Source organism: Aquarana catesbeiana, linkage group LG13, assembly GCF_042186555.1.
Source record: "Aquarana catesbeiana isolate 2022-GZ linkage group LG13, ASM4218655v1, whole genome shotgun sequence".
Lineage (NCBI taxonomy): Eukaryota > Metazoa > Chordata > Amphibia > Anura > Ranidae > Aquarana > Aquarana catesbeiana.
In genome coordinates, this window is record NC_133336.1 from 117,427,595 (window position 1) to 117,444,148 (window position 16,554).

Consider the following 16,554-nt stretch of genomic DNA (forward strand, 5'->3'; position numbering starts at 1 on the left):
TGTACAGGCTGGATGGTGACATTCTGCAAAATGTAAACGAGGGATCTCTGACAGAAATGAGTTCTCTGTCTCAGCATAAGATAACCTTGTCCAGGCTCTGTCTATACACTGAGCAGACACTCCTCAGTACAACCAGCTCTGACTGAGCCGCATAATATGACTGACTGCGTGCCTGCTACGTGATTAAACACTACAGAACACCTTCGTGTTCTGATTAGTCAAACAGGAGGCTCACAACGAGGCTTGGAACGCCAGCACTGCTTCCCATCCGTTTTCCTGACCAATGAGCGCTGCGGGTGTGGGGAGGGCTGCCTCCGGGAGGGACCGGATGTTAGGATTTGAATTTTGTGGTAAATTCGAACACAGAATTGAAAGGAGAAGGGAACGTATAGTATACTGGGGAAGAGGGAGCTACCGGCCCGGGGGACCGGCTTCCAGGTAGGTTCGGCCGACCTAGTAAACTCTTCATAGGTCAGAGCGATAGGGTGGCAGTGTGGAGGGCATTATGGAAGACATGGGTTATTATTATTAGATGGTCATTAGTGGTAAACATCAGTGGAGGACTGTATTCCTGGAAGTCTAGCCATTGAGTTCATCCACAGACAAGATGGTGAGATCTGCGGGATGGTCTGTTTGTATTTCTCCTCCTTTTTTGATTAGTCTCAATATTTAACCACTTCAGTACCAGACACTTACACCCCCTTCCTGCCCAGGCCAATTTTCAGCTTTCAGCGTTGTCGCTGTTTAAATGACAATTTCACGGTCATGCATCACTGTACACAAACAGAACTTTTATCATTTTCTTCCCACAAATAGAGCTTTCTTTTGGTAGTATTTGATCACCTCTGCGGTTTTTATTTTTTGCTAAACAAATAAAAAAAACCTAAAATTTAACCACTTCAATACTGGGCATTTTCGCCCCCTTCCTGCCCAGACCAATTTTTAGTTTTCAGCGCTGTCGCACTTTGAATGACAATTGCGCGGTCATGTAACACTGTACCCAAATTAAATTTTTGTTTTTTTCCCCACAAATAGAGCTTTCGTTTGGTGATATTTGATCACCTCTGCGGTTTTTATTTTTTGCGCTATAAACAAAAGAAGAGCGATTAATTTTGAAAAAAACTAAATATTTGTTTACTTTTTGCTATAATAAATATCCCAATTTAAAAAAAAAAACAAAAAAAACAAATTTTCTCCTCAGTTTAGGCCGATCTGTATTCTTCTACATATTTTTGGTTAAAAAATCGCAATAAGCGTTTATTGATTGGTTTGCACTAAAGTTATAGCGTCTACAAAATAGGGGATAGATTTATGGCGTTTTTATTTATTTATTTTTTACTAGTAATGGTGGCGATCTGCGATATTTTTTTTTTCTCGTGCCTGTGACGTTGCGACGGACATATCAGACACTTTTGACATATTTTTGGGACCATTCACACTGTGTAAATGTGACTGGCAGGGAAAGGTTAACATTAGGGGGTGATCGAGGGCTTAATTATGTTTCCTAGGGGAGTGATTCTAACTGTAGGGGGAGTGGACTCATAAGGGGAGGAGACTGATTGGTGTTCCTCTGTACTGAGAACACACCATCGGTCTCCTCTCCTCTGACAGGACATGGATTTTTGTGTTTACACACACAGATCCACGGTCCTGTTGTGTTCACGGGCAGTCGCGGGTGCCCGGCGAACATCGCGGCCGCCGGGCACCTGCCCCGGGTCCCAAGCAACCGGGCGGGTGTGTGCTGCCCCTAGATGGCCGGGAAGCCGAGGACGTCATATGATGCCCGCCCATGATGGGAGATGGGCAGGTATTGAAGTGGTTAAAAAAAAGTTTTTCTTTTGTTTCTAAAATTTTGTAAATAAGTACGTTTTCTCTTTCACTGATAAGGTGGCACCGATGAGGTGGCACTGACGATGGGCACTGGTAGGCGGCACTGATAGGCAACACTGATGGGCACTGAAAGGCTGCACTGATGACTACTAATAGGCGGCACTAATATGCGGCACTGATACGTGGCATTGATGGGCACTAATATGCGGCACTGATAGATGGCATTGATAGGCATCACTGATGGCACTGGCAGGCATTGGGGATGGGCACTGATTGGCATTTCCCTGTTGGTCCAGTGTGGTGGCATCCTGGTGGTCCTGGGTGGGCATCCGAGGGGGGGCTGCACTGATAAACAATCAGCACAGACCCCCCCCCCGTCAGGAGAGCAGCCGATCAGCTCTCCTCTACTCGTGTCTGTCTGTCAGACGTAAGTGAGGAAAAGCCGATCAACCACTCTTCCTGTTTACATCGTGATTGAACGCGGCAGAGCAAGTGGTAAAGAGCCTCCGTCAGGCTCTTTACTGTGATCAGTGTAGTGGTGTGTCAGACTGAAACACTGCATCACCGATCGCCACGATGCACGCTCCCACGGGCGCGCGAGATCGGTCGTTCTGGAGGGAAACCGGTTAAAGGGACTGTGTGATGTCCTGAAAGTGGGGAATTGGGTAAATTGACATTAAAAAAAAAAAACTCCTGCAAGCAGCATCTTAGAAGCAGTGTATATACCGCTCCTGCCCATTGAAATGAGTAGGCAGCGCTGGCAAAGCGGTGCTTTGCGGGTCGTTTTAACCCTTTTTCGGCCACTAGCGGGGGTTTTATAGTGGCCTAAAACCTCCGCAAAATTGACGGTAAAGCGTTGCTAAAAATAGCGGCGCTTTACTGCCGATGCCCCAGTGTGAAAGCAGCCTTACTATTATTACAATATATACTCTTAATATCATGAGACTCTCTATATTGATATTTACAGAATTGACGTGTGTGTTACTGATTGGTAGTAAAATTAAAGAGGAAGTAAACCCTATGCAGTTTGCCTTTGATCTGTTTCTGCAGTGCTTTTTGCTGTGCATTTTGCAATTTTGCTGCGATTTGCGTTTTTCATTTTAAAAAAAAATTTATTTTTTTTTTGGCCAATTTTGTTGTTTGGCAGTTTAAAAAACGCAAATGGCTGCAAAAAACGCACTTAATTCTTTTCTGCAGCTTCTCCATTGAAGTCTATTGAACCAAAAAAGTAAAACGCACCGTTTTGCGTTAAAGTCATTGACCCTTTTTCTAATACACAACGGCTAGGAAAAGCATAGATGTGAACGTGTCCCATAAAAAACTTTAAATGAACTGTAGTGAGTTTCTGAAAAAAGCACCAAAATCGCATAAGTGTGAACCAGTACTGAGACGTTTAGTAGCAGCAGCATGCTTTTTTTTTTTCTGCATCACCTGTCGTCATGGGGTTAAAAAAAACTCAAATTAGCCCTTTATAGTATAAAAGAGCAGATAATCGCTACTATAAGGGGTTCATTTATACTGTTAAACAGTGAAAGTAATTATATATTATTAATAAATTCACCCAGAAGTAGGATATATGGGCATTTTAACTAGATATGAAGTTATATGAAGGATGGAAGGGAGCTAGAAATCTTTCATGTTAACCACTTTGCGCCCGTGCTATAGCCGAAAAGACGGCTGCAGCGCGGACGCCAATTGCCAGGAGGCTGTCCCTGGACGTCCTCCTGTTTACTTCTGCAATGCGCGCGGACGCGCATCGGGGAAGTTCTTTGCTGGCCGTGTTCCTTGGACACAGCCAGTCACAGATCGCTGTAAACAGCCAATCACAGCGACCGTTTTCAGCGCAATCGGCGGTGCCAAAGAGAGATGATCTCATATGTAAACATATGAAATCATCTCTCATCGCCGGCTCTCCCTCCTCACACAGAGACAGCGTGTGAGGAGGGAGAGCTAACTGCTGCAGCGTGAGTAAAAAAAAAAAGTAACGTCTGTGCTCACTGTCATCAGTGCCACCTGTCAGTGTCACATGCCATCTGTTATCAGTGTCACGTGTCATCAGTGCCACGTATTGGTGCCATCTGTCATCAGTGCCACGTATTGGTGCCATCTGTCATCAGTGCCACGTATTGGTGCCATCTGTCATCAGTGCCACGTATTAGTGCCATCTGTCATCAGTGCCACGTATTAGTGCCATCTGTCATCAGTATCACGTGTCACTGTCCTGGTGCTCCAGGGCCTTCAAAAGTGTAATAGGTAGTCAACAAGTTAGATGTGTAATTTATGTCCCTAGAACACGTGATGGTGCTCCCTGCATGTTGGGCCTCTGTATGTGGTGAGGCTGTGAAAAAGTCCCACACATGTGGTATCATAATACTCAGGAGGAGTAGCAGAATGTATTTTGAGGCGTCATTTGTGGTATACACATGCCATGTGAGAGAAATAACCTATTACAATGACAATTTTGTGGGGGAAAAAAAAAATATCTTCATTTTGCAAAGAATTTTGGGAAAAAATGACAACATCAAAAATCTCACCATGCATCTTACTAAATACCTTGGATTGTCTACTTTCAAAAAAGGGGTAATTTGGGGGGTTTTTGTACTTTCCTGGCTTGTTAGGGTCACAAGTACATCAAGTGTGATCAATTTTTTATGATTTGCACCACAGCTTGTAGACTCTCTAACTTTCACAAAATAATATCCACTAATTTGGGTTATTTTTACCAAAGATATGTAGCAGTATAAATTGTGGCCAAAATTTATGAAGAAAAATTAATAATTTGCAAAATTTTATCACAGAAACTAAGAAAAATTCTTTTTTTTTTTTTTTCAAAATTTTCTGTCTTTTTTCATTTATAGCGCAAAAAATAAAAAAGCCAGAGGTGATCAAATACCACCAAAAGAAAGCTCTATTTTTGTATGAAAAAAAGGACAAAAATTCAGCATTACGTGACTGAGTAATTGTCATTCAAAGTGTGAGAGCGCTGAAAATTGGTCTGGGCAGGAGGGGGGTTTAAGTGCCCAGTAGGCAAGTGGTTAAAGTAGTACTAAAAGCTGAGACTTTTTTTCATGGATGTGATCATTTTCAATATAATGCACAATACTTGTAAAAGTTTACTATAAATGTAATTGTATTGCCTTGTATTACCTCCAGTCTATCAGCCTCCACCTTCTCTGGGTTCAAATGCTGATCTTCTCTGCACACAATCCTTTAAAGTGATTTATTTTTTTTTTTTTTATATATAAACAACAAACATGTTAGGCCTCATACACACGAGACGCTGTTAAACGCGCGTTCAGAGGCAGTTGGACACTTTTTTCAACTGCCCCTGAACTCCTTTTTAATGTTATCCTATGTGTCCTATGTGGCGTTTTTAGGCAGTTGTGTTTAACCTCGTTTTTCCAGAAGCAAAAAAATGGGTTCAGACGCAAAAGTTTTCCACTTTTAGACGCCAAACGCTGCTAAACGCCGGTGCCGCGTTTGCGTTTATAAGTGTTTTAAAAGGAACCCTATTTTTTGGACCAGAAAACACAGAAATATGATGGTAAACTGCAGCAGAGAATGACATTTTGCTACCCGACTTTGGGGCCCCATATCTTGGAGCCCCTTGGTGCTAGGACCCCAAATTTGGTGTGCAAACACAGTGGAACTGACACCACAACATATCCAAATTGGGGGTCCTAGCACCAAGTGGCCCTGAGATACGGGGCCCGAAGTTAGGTCGCAAAATGTCATTCTCTGCTCTGCAGACGCTTCTAGACGCAAACGCGGCATGCAAATGCGGCAAAACGTGCGTTTCTAAATGCCGGTTTCAGCTTTTAAAAACGTGTTTAGGAGAGTTTGCACCGGCGTCTCGTGTGCATGAAGCCTTATACTTACCTGCTCTGTGAAATGGTTTTGTACAGAGCAGTCCTGATTCTCCCCTTCTGACATGTATAAACTGTGTACTGAGCTGTATGTGTCCTGCACTGTGTTTCCTGATATGTAAACAATTAATGCATTCTGTATGCAGGCCAACTAATCAGCTGGCTGATTAATCGATTATGAAAATAGTTGACAACTATTTTCATAATCATGTTGTCGATTAATCGTTTTCATAGTTTTGGCCCTAGACTGCATTAAGGTGAAAAACCTTAAAGTTTACAACGCCTTTAACAACTGATGAGTAAGGATGAGCTCCGGCATGTTCGCATGCTGCACGTGCCGAACCCGCCAGGAACTCGGCACTGCACAGCGCTAATCACAGGCAGTGAGACATTTCTCGATGTGCAGCTCCAGAGATCGGCAAACGTCTCACTGCCTGTGATTAGCGCAGCGCATTGCCGACTTCCTGGCGGGCTTGGCACGTGCAGCATGTGAACATGCCGGAGCTCATCCTTACTGATGAGTCATCAGCTGTCAGTGTGGTTCCCTCCGAATGTAAAATAAAAACATTGCTGGCCAGGGTGGATAAAAATCAATGATTTAAAAAAAGAAAAAAAAAAATTCATATATTTTTAAAAAAAATTTAAATCAGACTTTTTTGATTTTAAATCATTTTTTTTTTTTTATTTTTATTAACTTTATTTAATAAAATGCTTTTCTAAAGATAGTTTTCTAAATAAGATACATTAATGACTTAGTTTATTCAGCATGTATACTGTACTGTATATTCTGCAATATTTACATTTTTGGTAAACTCATTCAATGAATCCAAGCTCTGCAAGCTGAGATAACATGCACTGCATTGATGCATTCACACAATTTCACAGTAACCATGAGATAAAACTAAGTTCAGGAATATTCCTTTATCCCATTGTTTTGCAAAATTAAATACACCACAAACTGTATGATTGAATCTGATATCGCTGTTTTACTAACCTAAGAGCTTATTTTTCTAAATAGATAACCTTAATTTTATTTGCAAATATTAAAGATTCTAAATACCAGCGAGAATAGGTCCTTACATTTAAACAGCACCTGTCATTTCAGATCCATCATGGCAGCGCCTGTTAGCGGGCATCCACTCACCTGCTGCCACCACGTCCCTCACCTTGTTGTGTCACTGCCGCATCACCAGTCGTCCCATTTAAAGTGAATGAGACTGTCAGTAAATCAACAGCAGGTCAGAGGAGCCACCGCTGCGGGACAAAGATGACAGTTGCTGTTTAAAAATTATGATTTAACTCAAATCAACCCTGTTGCCGGCAACCCTTAGGTCTGATATAATTTTTGAGGGGAACCCCCCCCAAAAAAAAAAATCCATACCATGCCCTTGTCCAAGCATGCAGGCCAGGAAAGGGGGGGGGGGTGGACGACAAGCGAGCGCCCCCTCCTGAACCATACCATACCATGCCACATGCCCTCAACATGGAGGGGGGGGTTGCTGGGGACACTTTGCATATTTATTTTATATATTCTGTACTTGCCAAATATGCTGCAGAAATCTCCCTCTACTGAGTCTGGCTGCAGTCATTTTAACTGTGGTCAGCTGAAGCTGCTGCCTCTTCACTTCCTGAATTTACACACCTCCAGCTCTGCACCTTTCATTGGCCCTCTTATGATTCATCCCCCCTCCCTTTCCTGGCAAATTCTCACCAGAGTGAGAGAGAGAGCTGTGCATGATGTCAGAAGCCTAGGCTTTTTACCAAAGAAGAAACAGGAAGTGGGCTGTATAAGGTAATTACTGGCAGAAAAAAAAAGTTTTACTTTTCAAAGTTAAAACAACAAGGGCAGAAGATTTAAGATGGAGAGTTAAAAAAAAAAAAATTACTGAAGTTCCGCTTTAACAACCAGCTTTTCACTGGTTAAGGACTCCAGAGGCCCGGCTACTTAATGCTACAGCTATTAAACGTAGCTATTAAGCTAGGCTAAACACTGCTAAAAGCCAGCAAAAAAACGCTAAAACATTAGCACGTTTTGTCCAGCATTTCTAAAGCAGTTGTTAGCTTTCTACTGTGCATGAAGCCAAAATGTTCATTCATGACATTATAACACTATATTTTTAAAGAGGAAGTAAACCACAGGCTTTTTTTTTCCTCTGACCTGCTAAGTAAAGGCATAATGTGCTAGTATGCATCGCATACTAGCACATTATGTGAAACTTGCCTGCAAACGAAGCTTCCTATCGATGATGTATTGTCACCACTGGAGACCGCATCCATCTTCGCTCGCCTTCCTTCCAAGTCCACGGACTCGGGCTGTGTGACATCACTCCTGCGCGGGAGCCGCAGGTTACGGCACAGGGCTCTGGAGGAACGGCACAGGGCTCTGGAGGAACGGCACAGGGGGCCGTTCCTTTAGAGCGCATGCGCCGATGTTGTCATAGGCTGCATATACAGTAGATATCTCCTAAACGGTGCACGTTTAGGAGATATTTACAGTACCTATAGGTACAATTCATTTATGGGAGTTTACAACCACTTTAAAGATACTGGGCTCCATACACTAAAGCAGATCGCCTGCGATATTTATGTAAACTGACGAATTTTTCCCAAATGCCGCATGCGTTGCCGAAAATGTCAATTCACTATCAGTTTATGCAGCGTATACCTCAAAAAGCAAAAACACTCAGCAAATACCTCAGAAAACAGTGTTAGTCAATTCACTGAAGGAAATAAATAAATGAATGAGGTAAATACGTTGCGACCCAGGCATGCGATAGTTAAGGAATATTTTTCATTTTAGCTGGTTGTTAAGGAGCCAGAAACCACCGGCGTCCTAACAACCAGTAAATAGCTGGTTGTCAAGGATCGGGCGACCGCCATGTCCTTGACAACCATGACTACTCTCCTGCCAGCGGGGTTCCTCGCTGACGGCGGAATGTAAACAAAGTCCCAGCATTTAACCCTGCTGACAGATGAGTCATGGTTGTTGAGGATGTGGCGGCAGGCCACTTCATACCAACCAGCTATTCACTGGTTGTTAAGGATGCTGGCAACCACTGCCGTTAAAATAATGCTGCCTTTTACCACTAAAATACCGCATCACTTCATAAAATAGCTCATACGTTATTTTAGTAGCGTTTTTTAGTGAATTGCCATCAAAAACTTTGAAATAAAGTAAGGGGTATTTTACATCTTAAATGTGGCTCTTAAAGATAGATACTGCTTTGTGAATGGAGCCCACTGTGAGTGCTCTAGTGCATCTTCATTGCTCTTTGTGAGTAATCCATCTTTCTTTTTTTTTTCAGCACTGTACAGGCTCAAAAGTAGCTGTCCCACAATGAGCCAGCATAGGACTCCATCCAAGGACCTGCGTGAGTATTTGAGTCTTTAAATATATCAGAAAACTGTTGCACACACTTATTTAAAAAAAAAAAAATATTTTAACAATGTAGTGCAGTTATATCAAACCCCACCCTCCTGTGTACCACTACAGTATATATTACAAACCCCAGGTGAGGACATACCCTGGTCTGACATCTTCCACCCCCAAGCTGTGGCTCTTCTATCATCCATTAAGCGCTTGGCGCTATTTTCTAACTGTGTGTGTGCAGTTATCTCCAGATCATCTCTATATAGATGAATGGTGCTGTCCCTTATTTCTATGGCCGCTAACTACGCACATATTGTATGGTTTGCAGGGAGAGAGGCGATCTATAGAGGCTAGGATTCAAACAGACCTATGGCTTGGGGTTAATAGGAGTAGGCTGGAAATAATTGAAGTTCGGTGTAGAAATGTATATGGTTTTACATTGTGACTGTACATACACTTTTTAAGTTAGCATGCAGGTGAGGACTTACCGTGGTCTGACATAATCTTCTGGGGAGGCCCTTGCACTACATAGTAGATGTTACTTCTAAAGCAGATTGTACATCCAAATTGTAATCTGTGTGAAGAGCTTAAGGCTGGGTTCACAATAGTGTAAATTGGATGTGGGTTTCCTCTGCATCCAATTCGCATGTCAGGAGACTGTGACAGGTTCTCAATGGAGCCGGTTCACACAGCTCCGGGACGGCTGTGGAGTGGTTTGCAGAAGAGTCCTGTGCATCTGCTGGTTCGTTTCAGGTCGGAATCCAGCCAAAAACTCAGGCCTCATTCATCCCTGAAATGGAGAACAGGGACGCGCCGGACCCCTGCTGTGAGCCGCTCATCACAGCAGTGTGAATCCAGCCTTCAACACATTATCAGGCATTGGTATGAGCCCACTAGCATGTATATCTTAGAAATAAAGGGTGACCAACTTTGTTTTTATTTTTTTGTATGTAATGAGAGGAGGAATTTCAGGAGGCAAGGTACAATGGGATATGTGGATATGTACAGAAGCTTTCAGGCAGTAAGGTACCATGGGATATGTAGTAGTAGATATGTAGTAATTTGAAAGAAAACAAAGGAATGAGCAGAGGGAAAGCTGCAAAGCATGCAGGGAATCCAGGAAGTTTTATAAAGAGATGGCCAGCAGACAGGCAGCACTCACATCATGAAAGGAGCTTTTCTTTATCGTACATCACGGGACACAGAGCCACAGTATTTACTCTATGGGTTATATAGGCACCCTTAGGTGATGGACACTGGCACACCCTAGACAGGAAGTTTAGCTCCCTATATAATCCCTCCCCTTACTGGGACTACCTCAGTTTTTTCGCCAGTGTCTTAGGTGTTGGTCACGAGTAAAGATGGTGACTTCATTCAAAGCGGTTCCCTATGCCCATTCAAGACTGCTGCAAACAGTGTCCTGTCTGCCAGGAACAGGAAAGTCCTGGCGCTAGATTTTCCGATGCGTTTGTCGCCAATAGTCCGTCAGAGCCTCAGTTGGTGGTTGATACCCGAGAATCTGCGGAAAGGGAAATCCTTCTTACAAGTTACTTGGAAGGTGGTAACAGATGCCAGCCTTTCGGGTTGGGGAGCAGTCCTGGAAGAGACGACTGTCCAAGGGAAATGGTCCAGTACCAAAAGGACTTTACCGATCAACATTCTAGGGATGCGGGCAGCGTACCTAGCCCTAAAGGCCTGGACATTCAGGTGGCGGGGTTGTCCCGTCAGGATCCAATCCGACAATGCCACAGCAGTGGCTTATATCAATCACCAAGGGGGCACCAGAAGTCTGGGCAGCAAAGCATGTGCCATGCATATCGGCAATCTTCATTCCAGGGGTAGAGAACTGGCAGGCGGACTGCTTAAGTCGCCAGCAGTTGTTCCCGGGGGGAATGGTCCCTTCACCCTGACATCTTCCTGGCTATATGCCAAAGATGGGGATCCCGGACGTAGATCTGTTTGCGTCCAGGTTCAACAACAAGATCGACAACTTTGTGTCAAGAACAAGGGATCCACTCGCATGCGGAACAGATGCATTGGTGACCCCGTGGGATCAGTTCTCACTGATTTATACAAGGATAGAGTAGTATTGCGTCCTCATCCTAGCTTTCTACCGAAGGTGGTTTCAGGTTTTCATCTAAACCAGGATATTGTTCTGCCTTCATTTTTTCCGAAATCCTGTTCTACGGAAGAAAAGTCACTACACTCTCTGGATTGAGAGCGGTCAAAATCTATTTGGAGGCGACTGCTCAGGTTCGGAAAACGGATGTTTTGTTTGTGTTGCCTGAAGGTCCTAGAAAAGGACAGGCAGCGTCGAAATCTACTATTGCTAAGTGGATTCGGCAAGTAATTATTCAAGCTTATGGTTTGAAGAGGAAAGTTCCACCTTTTCATATTAAAGTGCACTCTACGAGGGCTGTTAGTGCTTTGTGGGCAGTGCATCACCAAGCCTCCATGGCTCAAATCTGCGAAACCGCAACTTGGTCTTCAGTCCATACATTCACCAGATTCTATCAGGTGGATGTAAGAAGGCATGAGGATATCGCCTTTGGGCGCAGTGTGCTACAGGCAGCCAGTATAAGTCCTCAGGTCTGATTGCACCCTACTTTTGTTTTTGTTTCCCTCCCTCAGATAGCATTGCTCTGGGACATCCCATACAGTAAATACTATGGGTCTGTGTCCCGTGATGTACGATAAAGAAAATAGGATTTTTATAACAGCTTACCTGTAAAGCCCTTTTCCTGGTGCCTCCATGGCAGCATACTGGTGATAAAGCTCCGCCTCGACTCCTCCCTCAGGACAGGTGAATAGCATAAATTAAAGGCATAGTCCCTCCCCCAACATTCTCCTTTTTTTTTCCTCATACCTCTTGTGCTCGTGAAGAGTAGCAGTATGTCCATACCTCAGCCTTTGGCAGCGTCCGCCGGGTTTAGCCTTACCCGTGCGCAGTCCCTGTTCTTGGGCCGCTCACAGCGCTGATAAGACTGGGAACCCCTCTGTGGATCTGTTGGGGTCTTCTTGCAGAGTTTCCTCACAGGAAAGCAGTCTGCCACCATGTCCTATGATGAATGCAAAGGAGTCGCAAAAGGATCCGCTCCCATTCTCCCAGGCTTGTGGTTTTTTCGTTTCATTTAAAAAAAAAAAAAAGAAAAAGAAAAGAAGCATGTGTTTTTTTTTTTTTTTTTTTCCTCTCCCCTCTTCTCTTTCCTTCCCTTTTAAAAAAAAAATTATATATTTTTATTATTTCCTGTACTAGTGTCATTCCATCATATGTCCCCGCCGCCGTGCTGTGCATGCGCGATCCGGCGAGCTAGAGATCCGTCGTTTGGCGGGGTTTTTCTCTGCTTCTCGGCGTCGGCTCCACTGCGCATGCAGATGTCCCAGGCTCAGAATGTTGAACTTAATCTTCCCGGTCCTTCTGCAGCCAGTACTCCTCTGCCTCCATCAGGCCGACCGGCCAGAGATTCTCCACCTGAAGACCTCTCGGGGGATTCGTCAGATGAGTCAGATCCTTCTGGCTTCAGCCATTCATTGGTAAAACCATTCATCCAGGCAGTCAGAGCTGCAATAGCCTGGGAGGATGCAGAAGAACCTCCCCAGGAAGCAAAAAGCTACTTCCCATTCCTTAACCTCCCTGGCGGTTTTCCCGAGTGTGGCTCGGGGTTAAAATTCAGGACCATTAGCGGTAACCCCGAGCCACACTCGGGATTACATCGCAGGATCCTGGTGTGGCTTTACTTACCTTGTCCCCGGGATCCTGCGATGTCCCCCGCTGTGTCTGCGGGCTCCGTCCTCTGCCCGAAGCCTCTCCGTGCCAGGCTCCGTTCCCTGCGAGCGGCGCGACGCACGGGGGCGGAGCCTGGCGGCAAATTCAAAAAATTGTAAAATCATAACACATACAGTACTGTAATCTTACAGATTACAGTACTGCATGAAATTATTTCACATCCCTTTTGTCCCCAGTGCTTTGTCTTATGCCCTGCATGCAGTTTTATGTTATATATGCTGTTCTTTCTGCCTGGAAACTGGAGATTGTCCATAGCAACCAAAAAGTGTCCCTTTACATCAAAAGTGGCTTTAGACCAGCTAGAAAACAGCGATAGTAAATTAGAACACTTGCAGAATTGAGCGATAGTGAATTGTGGGGAAATTTCTTCTTCTTCTTATTATTATTATTATTTATTTTTTTTTTTTTTAATTATTTATTTTTATTTATTATATTATAATTTTATGTTTTTGTGTTTCAAACTTTATCATACCCGGGATATCTACTAGACTCTTGTTTGGACAGATTTAAGTGTGTTATTGTTAAGAATTACAGACCTACAATATAAAACGCCAAATTTCCATGCAAAATAATTGTACCGCTTTCAGCACCTAAAATCCGAAATAATCATACTGCCAGGGAGGTTAAAAGGAAACAGGTTTTCTTCCCTTTGATGGGCGAAATTAGTCAAACCATTCAAAATGAGTGGTCAAAGACTGATAAACTTTCGTTGGGCTGTTTCAATAAACTGTATCCCTTACCAGAGTCGGGAACGCAGTCATTAAACTCCATGCCTGTGGTGGACGCATCAGTGGTGCGACTCGCAAAAAATATCACCCTGCCTATGGAAGATTCGCTTCTTTCAAGGATCCTCTTGACAGACGAATCGACCTAGACCTCAAGAGGAGCTACTTAGCTGCAGGAGCAGCATGTAAGCCAGCGATCGCCCTCACCTCCGTGTCTAATGCCATTAGAGCTTGGACGGATAACATTGAAACGGCTCTGCGCCAGGACGACCCCAAGGAGGACATAATTAAAGCCTTGGAGGAAATTAGGTTGTCAGCAGACTTTGTCGGAGTAGCAGCTATAGACACGATTAGGTGTTCAGCAAGGTCTATGCTGCACTCAGTAATGGCGATAAGGGCCTTGTGGTTGAAACCCTGGATGGCGGATTTAGCTTCCAAGCAAAATTGGTGCAAAATCCCATTCGACGGGAAGGCATTATTTGGAGACAAGATGGATAAAGCCATCTTTAGGTTGTCAGGAGGAAAGTCCGGTATGCTGCCCCAAGACAGAAGGATGCGAAGATCCAGAGGGGGTTCTTCTAGGTTCCGCAAGTCGAATCCTAGGGATTTTAGACAATCAAGGCAGTCCAGAGACAGCAGAAGACCCTGGAAGGGCACTCAGGCATCCTTTATGGGCAGAAAGATGAAGGCCCCTCTGACTCCACATGAGCAGAAGCAATCCTTTTGACGCCAGATTAGCCCAGACACTCCCGGTGGGAGCCAGGCTAAAGTTCTTTTTTCCGGTCTGGGCCAACAGATGCCAGGATTCCTAGGTCCTGTCAACAATCCAATGGGGGCACTTTTGAAGTTTCTCTCATCCTCCACCTCAGAATTCTTTCAAGAGAACAGAAATTCCATCCTCTCCGCTGAAGGCTCAAGCCCTAAGACACTTCGTATCGTCACTCCAGCTTCAGGGAGCAGCTGTGCCGGTTCCCTTGGCAGAGCGCTTCGCAGGCTTCTATTCCACTCTGTTTCTGGTCCCAAAGAGAACGGGTGGATGGAGGCCCGTTATAGATCTAAAAAGGCTCAACAGGCACATACACCCGAAAGCTTCAAGATGGAATCTCTGCAAACAATTATTCAGGCAGTGCAGCCAACAGATTGGATGATTTCAGTCAATCTGCAGGATGCGTACCTACACGTGCCAATTCTACCTGCCTTTCAGAAGTATCTCAGATTTGCAGTAGGACAGACCCACCTGCAGTTTCAAGCCCTGCCCTTCGGTCTGTGCAGCTCCCCCAGGGTATTCACCAAGATTCTAATATCCGCCCTGGTTCCCCTGCGGGAGAGGGGTTTGAGGATATACCACTATTTAGATGACATCCTCCTCCTAGCAAGCAGTCTGGATCAGTTGGTATATCACAGAGACATTCTTCTCCAGTCCCTGAGACAACTAGGATGGTTGATAAACTCCGAAAAGTGTCAGCTTGCACCTACACAGCGGATGATCTATCTAGGTGCAATGTTCAACACTCAGGAGGGGACAGTATCATTACCATCTCCAAAGATGAGGATTATCATCCAGAAGATGGTCAAGACCATGGGGAGCCTGTATCTAACAGCGTCACAATGCCTGAGCCTCATTGGCACGATGTCTGCCTGTATACCAATGATTCCTTGGGCCCATTGGCACTTGAGGTATTTCCAGATGGGTTTCTTGGCGCAGTGGAAGAAACAACAACTCTCTCAGACAATCCTGCTGACGGGAGCAATGCGCAGGAGTCTTCATTGGTGGACCCTTCCGGAAAACCTCTCCAAACCTCGTCACCTGGGTTCCCTCCCCTGGATCACAGTTACGTCCGACGCAAGTGGACAAGGCTGGGGAGCCCATTGCAGGGAAACCAGGATACCAGCACTCGCAACACATCACTCCTCAGGGAAGTAGAGCCGATTATGCTCTGGGCAGAGAAGAACATCCTAGACCTCAGGGCGATGTATCTCCCGGGAAGGTTGAACACGGAAGCAGACACGCTGTTGAGCAACTTCTTGGACAACAACGAGTGGGCTCTTCATCCCCATGTCTTCCGTCAGATTGCCAACCTCTAGGATCCTCCTCAGGTAGACCTATTTGCCACTCCGGAGAATGCCAAATTGACCAGATTCTTCTCTCGCCTGCCGTATACGCAAGCCGAGGAAGTGGATGTCCTGTCATGCCCCTGGAGGTTCACCACCGCATATGCCTCTCCCCCCCCCCCCCGGCCATTAATATTCAAGTTCCTCCCGAGGCTTCTCAGAGAGACAGTCCAGGTACTGGCAGTACTTCCATATTGGCCGAAGAGACCCTGGTTTCCTCTAGCTATGCGCCTCAGTGTGAGCTCTCCAATCAGGATCCCTCCTTTCCCTCAACTTCTGGCGCAGGGCAGTTTAGTTCATTCAAACCCCCAGAAGCTGAATCTTCGAATCTGGAGGTTGAGAGGCGAAGGTTCGAGTCCCTAGGATGTTCCCCAGGGGTCATAACAACCCTCCTAGGAGCCAGGAAGTCGGCAACCAATGCTATATATTCAAAAATATGGGACAAGTTCTTGTCATTTGCTACCTCAAATGAGTTTGATCCAATCCTTCCTTCTACATCAAATGTTCTAGGTTTTCTCCAGACAGGACTTGATCTGGGTCTTGGTCTAAGTTCCCTCAAAGTGCAAGTAGCAGCAATTTCTGCCGCAACAAATAGAAGATGGGCAGAAGAGCCTTTAGTAGTCACTTTCCTCAGAGGAGTATTAAAGATTCGCCCACCTGTCAGATGGTCTTTTCCTAAATGGGATTTATCCCTGGTCCTTGAAGTCCTCTCTGACCATCCCTTTGCCCCAGTGGAACAAGTGGCAATATGAAACTTAACACTAAAGACGGCTTTCCTGCTAGCCATTACATCTGGCAGAAGGATCTCAGAACTCCGCTCTTTAGGGATAGGTGATGACCACATCTCTTCCACGATAGAGTGGA

The 16,554-nt window shown here is 44.8% G+C and overlaps 1 protein-coding gene across 1 annotated transcript in view; it reads left to right on the top strand.

Annotated features, from left to right (window-relative positions):
- Positions 1-347: 347 nt before the first annotated feature.
- Positions 348-16,554, top strand: part of G2E3 (G2/M-phase specific E3 ubiquitin protein ligase) — a 62,556-nt gene continuing 46,349 nt past the window's right edge. The window contains exons 1-2 of the mRNA XM_073610285.1: positions 348-438; positions 9,002-9,067. Of these exons, the coding sequence (XP_073466386.1) occupies positions 9,034-9,067 (34 nt within the window). The 5' untranslated portion in view covers positions 348-438; positions 9,002-9,033. The remainder of the gene's footprint in view (positions 439-9,001; positions 9,068-16,554) is intronic.